This window comes from Hypanus sabinus, chromosome 21 (genome assembly GCF_030144855.1).
Source record: "Hypanus sabinus isolate sHypSab1 chromosome 21, sHypSab1.hap1, whole genome shotgun sequence".
In the NCBI taxonomy this organism is placed as follows: Eukaryota; Metazoa; Chordata; class Chondrichthyes; order Myliobatiformes; family Dasyatidae; genus Hypanus; species Hypanus sabinus.
Window position 1 is genome coordinate 54,774,716 of NC_082726.1, and position 7,085 is coordinate 54,781,800.

The 7,085-nt window shown below is 52.5% G+C and overlaps 1 protein-coding gene across 4 annotated transcripts in view; it reads left to right on the plus strand.

Annotated features, from left to right (window-relative positions):
* The first annotated feature begins 3,857 nt into the window (after positions 1-3,857).
* LOC132379059 (AT-rich interactive domain-containing protein 3A-like) overlaps positions 3,858-7,085 on the plus strand; it is a 244,142-nt gene continuing 240,914 nt past the window's right edge. For all 4 annotated transcript variants that reach the window (XM_059946560.1, XM_059946562.1, XM_059946563.1 and 1 more), the window contains exon 1: positions 3,858-4,067. In XM_059946560.1, the coding sequence (XP_059802543.1) occupies positions 4,023-4,067 (45 nt within the window). In that variant the 5' untranslated portion in view covers positions 3,858-4,022. The remainder of the gene's footprint in view (positions 4,068-7,085) is intronic.

Consider the following 7,085-nt stretch of genomic DNA (forward strand, 5'->3'; position numbering starts at 1 on the left):
TAACAAATTCGATGCAATTTCTACATTAAAGGGATTAAGTACAGCTCAGAAGGGCTTCATTGGCAGTACAGTATTTTGGGATGTCCAACATGGGGCATGAATGGTCCCAAGCCCAGCTGAGAAAGGAGAAGGGTTGGACATGGGGCTAGCAACCTTATCCAACAAAATTCCAGCATTACAGAACCGCCAACAGAAGCTCCAAAGACCTCATCTCCAGAAGGTGGACTTCACCTTGAAAGACTGGCCCAGGGCTGAGAACTCTGGCGAGTTGCTGTCGACAGCCTATGTCCCAGGATTGGTGTGCTCAAGAAGTTGAAGAAAACACGAGTACATGAGATTTTGGAGAACCTGTAGACTGCTCTGCCATTCGTTGAGATTGTAGTTGATGTTTCAGCTTGGTTTCGTTTTTCTGCCTTAAGATTTCAGGCATCTGCAGAATCTCTTGTGTCTCTGTTAAAGCAAGATTCATTCTGAGAGGTTGAGCGAGCTGGGGGGCTTTTCTTTTTGGAGCGAAGGACCACGGGAGGTGACTTGATAGAAGTGTACAAGATGATAAGAGGCGTCGATCGAGTGGATAACCAGAGATTTTTTCCAGGACGGAAATGGTTAATACGAGGAGGCATAATTTTAAGGTGATTGGAGGAGAGTTTAAAGGGGGTGTTAGAGATATGTTTTTTACACAGAGACTGGTGGGTGGGAGAAACACATGCCAGTGGTGATGGTAAAGGCTGATGCATTAAAGACAGTTAAGAAACTCTTGGATAGGCACATGGATGAAAGAGGGCTGTGATGGGTTAGAGTGATCTTGGAGTAGGTGATAAGCTTATAACATTGTGGGCTAACGAGCCTGTAGTGTGCTGTAGTGTTCTATGCAAGGAGCTACAGAAATGCAGATAGTTCTCGTTAATGGTCTTTTGGCTGAGGTGCTTGCTGATTGATCTGAGCGCAAGGGCATGCACGCTGAATCCTGCCTGTCACTACAAAGACCACTTCCTGCTTGGGGATTGGAGCCTTTAGCCCCACAAGGGCTGCACCTCTGAGTCAGTAGAATCCTCTGAACTGATGTTTTGTTGCTGAGGGGCATGTTGCAAGCCCTCCTCCGTTGACAACGAATGCTGGAAATCTGTGTGCGATACTTACCTCACTGGAGCAGGCTTCTTTTGAAGTTTGGTGAAGATTATTTATAATTTTGAACTTAATAATTGTGGACTTGATTTCCATTTCCATTTCTTAGTGGGGTTGAAAACTGTCCCTGTGCCATCAGTCCTGAGGGCCACCTCTTCACTATGGTGTACTATTCCAGTGTCCACATTGTAAGAGAGCTATGAATGCACAAGCAGAAGTGCAGGAGAGATTTACAAAGACATTTACAGGACTGGAGGACTGCTACCACAATGACTGGCTTCTTTGGAGCAGAGGAGGCTGAGGGACTTCTTGCATGCAGTAAACAGCAAAGGCCCATTTATCATATCAGAGTGGATAAAAATCGGCAGGCACAGGTTTTAAAATAATTGGTAAAATAATTTTAATTGAGCTGGGAAAAGGTGTGCAGAGAGAGAGAGATTAAGAGGGTTTGATAGAGGGTAATAAAGAAAGGTAGAGAGATTGATAGAGGCAGAGTAAGATGGAGATTGATAAAGAGAGATTTAGAAAGTGATTGATAGGCAGAGAGATTGATAAAAGTGGGAAGTTGACAAAGAGAAAAACAGATTGGAAGGGACAGAGACTGATTTGGAAAGATAGAGAGAAAAAGAGATAGAGAAAGTTGGAGAAGTGGAGAGGGAAATTTAATAGATGGAGGATTGGTGGGTCAAGCAGCAACTATGGAGGCAAGGAGATGGTTGATGCTTTGAGTCCTGCCTTGGAATACGACTGGGGGTAATAGCCAGAGTAAGGAAGTGAGAGGGCTGGGACAGCGGCTGGTAATGGACCCAGATGAGGGTGGGGGGGGGGGGAGTGATGGGCAAATGGAAGGGGAGGAGAGGTATCTAGCTCACTGCCTCAATGGATGTTGCAGGCAGAGTTATCAGGTTTCAGCAATGTAATGATCTGAAGAACTACTGACCCAATGATGGAAGGTGAGAGTAGGGAAGGCAGCATTTATTGACTTGTACAGACGTAAAGGCATAAGTGCCCTCCTTCCACATCATAAATTCTCCATGATTCCATAGTAGAAAATATTGTTCCACATCAAGATTCAAGAAGACACTTCCTTTCAATTATTCCATCTCCTGTAACCAGCAGAAACTTAATCACTACAAAAAAGCAACACCAGACGAATTTTATGTTTTAATTGTGTAATTTCTTGTAAAAATTAGGTACAATTTGTGTTAAATTTGATTTTCTTGTGAATGTTGTTCATGCGATGATCTGTGTCCATGATGTGACTGCAGCTTCTTCATTGCATCTGTGCACACATGTTGTTGTGCATATGACGATCATTTGACTTTGCTCTTTATATTAAAGCTAAGGGACTACAACGTGAAGGACAGATAAGCATTCTGATTGTCAGCAGGTACAGCTGTACAGTGGGGATATTGTTAACCTCGGCCCATGAACCCTGAAAGCTTTGGTGGAATTCAGAGGGGAAGGAACAGCATGCTACACACTCCATCACAAAAAAACTTCCCACATAAACCCTCTCTCAAACTGATAGTCTGACACTAATTTCACATTGATTTTCATTTGCTCCAGACTGTACGAAGGAAAGGATGGTGTCCATAAATATAGCCGCAAGGTGATGGGTTAATGGGGGGGGGGAAGAAAGAGAGGGAGGGAGGGGGAGAGGGGGATGGATAGAGGGAGAGGGAGAGAGGGGAGGGGAGAGAGAGGAGGGAGAGAGGGGAAGAGATCTGTCTACACTCCAAAGACAAGTAATTGATGACCACCTTTAGTGTAAATGTTTGGAAGGAGGGTGGGGGAGGGATGAAAGAGGACAGTATCCAGGAAACAAGTAGGGGGTGCGATTACTCCAACAGCTGCCATGTATTGGATGGGCTGAATGCCCGCTCTTCTGTCATTATATGTGTTAAAATAAATGAAACAAGAGTGTGTTTGGGATACTTCCACACTACAGGGTGGGCAGCATCTGAAGGGAGCAACATGAATTTGGGGTCCCTCCCTCTGAGAAAATAAAAAATAGGGTACACAGTGTGAATAATGGGAAGATTGAGAGGGAAATTGAGGGAGAATAGGGTGAACAAGGTGTGGCAAGGAATTAAGATAACAATAAGAGATGATGAGAATGAGGAAGATAGGAATGAAGAGGATATGGAGAAGGAGAGACAGAAAGGAGCAAACAGTGTGTTACACACAAAGTCAAAATAATTAGGGCCAAGGGACATTATTTTAAAAAGTCTAATATTAATATATTTCCTACCTCATTTACTGTCTCTCCTTCCCCTCTTCCTTACCCTGTTTGCTCCTTGCCCTGTCCTTTTTCCTTTTTACATCCTTCTCTCTCTCCTTCCCCTTACTCTCTCCCCATCCCCCTCACTCTTTCTTCCCCCATCTCTCTTCGTTTTTCTTTCTTCCCCTTATCTCTCTCTCTCTCCTTCCCCTTTTTTTCTTTCTCGGTGTCCCCCCCCCCCCCACCCCTCAGTCTCCATCTTTCCTTCCCCTCATCTCTCACTCCGCCCCCTCTTTCCTCTGCCTTCCCCCTTCTCTCTCTCCGTCTCCCGGACCCTCCCGCACCCCCCTCTGTCGCCGGGGCCGGAGCGGGAGCGCGCCCGGCCGCCGTGAACGCGGACAGGCAGCTCCGCTTGAATCACCCTCATCTCCGCATCTCTGGACATTTGCATAGAAGGGACACCCAGATCCACGCAGGCGCGACCTTCCAGACTTGTTGCATGCTGGGATTGATATTTAATAGTGTTGGGAAAAAATGCGAGCAATTAGGGGAAGGGGCTGGTGAATTTTGCTTTTATGGTTGTGCCCGATCTATTTTGCCTTGGGAGTTGGCGTCCGCCTTACCTTTGTGCGTGTGTGGACTGTGTGCACATGCATGGTGTCCCTGATTCGGTATGGTGGACAACACGGAGTCTGTGACCAGCAGTACGGCGCCCATGGTAAGGGGAGGGGTGGGAATCTCTTCGGGTTCTGGCGATCTCCGAGGCGCTGAATGTAAAAGTGGTAGACAGAGACTGCGGAGGCAAATGGGGACATCGCGGGTTGCAAGCGACCAGCTACCGAACACCTCTGCAACTGCACATTGCAAGGGGGCAACTCCGTAAAACTTTAAAGAACATATATACATATATATATTTTAAAAAAGTGTTCTTCGATTAAACCAGGGGCAATAGCAAGTCTGAAAGCTGGTAGGTGCTCTTATGTCAAACTGCCTGGCCAAGGTTGTTATCTCAGTAAATATCCACGTCGGGTTATTTTCTTTTAATGTGGTTCTAAGTCTGTTTGTTTTGTCGCAATTATTTCCAAACAAAAGTGTGATCAAAATGTGTTGAGTTGGTGATTCTTCCCCCCGTTGTTTGCAGCCAGTTCCTTGTCTAATCTTCAGAGCAGAGCAGGGAGTACAGCGATGTTGCATATATTGTGAAACGTGTTTAAAAATAACATGTTTCGCTTGCAGGAAAACTTCACGTGAAAATTAACAGGGTTTGACTGAACAGGTTTGCGTTGATGTTGGATCTGAGAGCGAATCGCTAATTGCCGCTGGCAGAAGAGAGTTAGGTTTCACAAAGCTGCGTTCCCACTTCTTTCCGACTATCTTTAACTCGCGCTGTCTTCCCTTCTCGAATTCTTCCCCACACGGATCTTGACTCATATCCTTCCTTTCCCTCTCCAAATCCCCCTCCACTTTCCCTCAATCTTCTTTCACGTTCACCCCTTCACTGCACCCTCCCTCCCTCCCTCCCTCCCTCTCTCGCCCCCACTCACTCCTTCCCTCTCTCGCCCCCACTCACTCCCTCCCTCACCCCTCACTCACTCCCTCCCCCCTCACCCACTCCCTCCCTCAGCCCTCACTCACTCCCTCCCTCACCCCCCACTCACTCCCTCTCTCGCCCCCACTCCCTCCCTCCCTCTCTCGCCCCCACTCCCTCCCTCCCTCTCTCGCCCCCACTCCCTCCCTCCCTCTCTCGCCCCCACTCCCTCCCTCCCTCTCTCGCCCCCACTCCCTCCCTCCCTCTCTCACCCCCACTCCCTCCCTCCCTCTCTCGCCCCCACTCCCTCCCTCCCTCTCTCGCCCCCACTCCCTCCCTCCCTCTCTCGCCCCCACTCCCTCCCTCCCTCTCTCGCCCCCACTCCCTCCCTCCCTCTCTCGCCCCCACTCCCTCCCTCCCTCTCTCGCCCCCACTCCCTCCCTCCCTCTCTCGCCCCCACTCCCTCCCTCCCTCTCTCGCCCCCACTCCCTCCCTCCCTCTCTCGCCCCCACTCCCTCCCTCCCTCTCTCGCCCCCACTCCCTCCCTCCCTCTCTCGCCCCCACTCCCTCCCTCCCTCTCTCGCCCCCACTCCCTCCCTCCCTCTCTCGCCCCCACTCCCTCCCTCCCTCTCTCGCCCCACTCCCTCCCTCCCTCTCGCCCCCACTCCCTCCCTCTCTCGCCCCCACTCCCTCCCTCTCTCGCCCCCACTCCCTCCCTCTCTCGCCCCCACTCCCTCCCTCTCTCGCCCCCACTCCCTCCCTCTCTCGCCCCCACTCCCTCCCTCTCTCGCCCCCACTCCCTCCCTCTCTCGCCCCCACTCCCTCCCTCTCTCGCCCCCACTCCCTCCCTCCCTCTCTCGCCCCCACTCCCTCCCTCCCTCTCTCGCCCCCACTCCCTCCCTCCCTCTCTCGCCCCCACTCCCTCCCTCCCTCTCTCGCCCCCACTCCCTCCCTCCCTCTCTCGCCCCCACTCCCTCCCTCCCTCTCTCGCCCCCCACTCCCTCCCTCTCTCGCCCCCCACTCCCTCCCTCTCTCGCCCCCACTCCCTCCCTCCCTCTCTCGCCCCCACTCCCTCCCTCCCTCTCTCGCCCCCACTCCCTCCCTCCCTCTCTCGCCCCCACTCCCTCCCTCCCTCTCTCGCCCCCACTCCCTCCCTCCCTCTCTCGCCCCCACTCCCTCCCTCCCTCTCTCGCCCCCACTCCCTCCCTCCCTCTCTCGCCCCCACTCCCTCCCTCCCTCTCTCGCCCCCACTCCCTCCCTCCCTCTCTCGCCCCCACTCCCTCCCTCCCTCTCTCGCCCCCACTCCCTCCCTCCCTCTCTCGCCCCCACTCCCTCCCTCCCTCTCTCGCCCCCACTCCCTCCCTCCCTCTCTCGCCCCCACTCACTGCCTCCCTCTCTCGCCCCACTCCCTCCCTCCCTCTCTCTCGCCCCCACTCCCTCCCTCCCTCTCTCGCCCCCACTCCCTCCCTCCCTCTCTCGCCCCCACTCCCTCCCTCCCTCTCTCGCCCCCACTCCCTCCCTCCCTCTCTCGCCCCCACTCACTGCCTCCCTCTCTCGCCCCCACTCCCTCCCTCCCTCTCTCTCGCCCCACTCCCTCCCTCCCTGTCTCGCCCCCCCGCTCCCTCTCACTCCTCCCTCCCTCGCACCCCGCTCCCTCTCACCCCTCCCTCCCTCACTCCCGTTCCTCCCTCTCTCACCCTCCCTTTCCTCCCTCTCACCCACCCCTCATCCCCTACCCTGCTTCCCCAACCCACTCCGTCATCTCTCTCCTAACTTCTCAAACCTCTCCTCTGCCACACCTCACCTAGTTCACTACCCCCACTTCCTTTCTCTCCTCCTCTCTCCCCTTCTCTCCTCCCTACTTGCTCTCCTCACAACCCCCTCACCCTCCTCACCACCCAACTCCCCCTTCCTCCTCCCACCCTCCCTCCCCAAATCCACTCTCTCCTCCCCTCTACCTCACACCCTCTTTGCTCCCCCCTCCCCCCCCATAGCCACATGCCCCCCCTGCAAAAACTTAGACAAACTAGATATTTGGTTATTATGCATCCAGATAACAGTGAAAAGTTTTTTTGGTGTATCCAATCAAGATAGATCTTTCTATTTGAAGGAGTAAATATAAAAGCCTGTAGAATATTGTGTGACAGTAACAGAAAGTGCATGGCAGCTAGACAAATGAAGTGCAAGGTTGCCAACCAGGTTAATTGG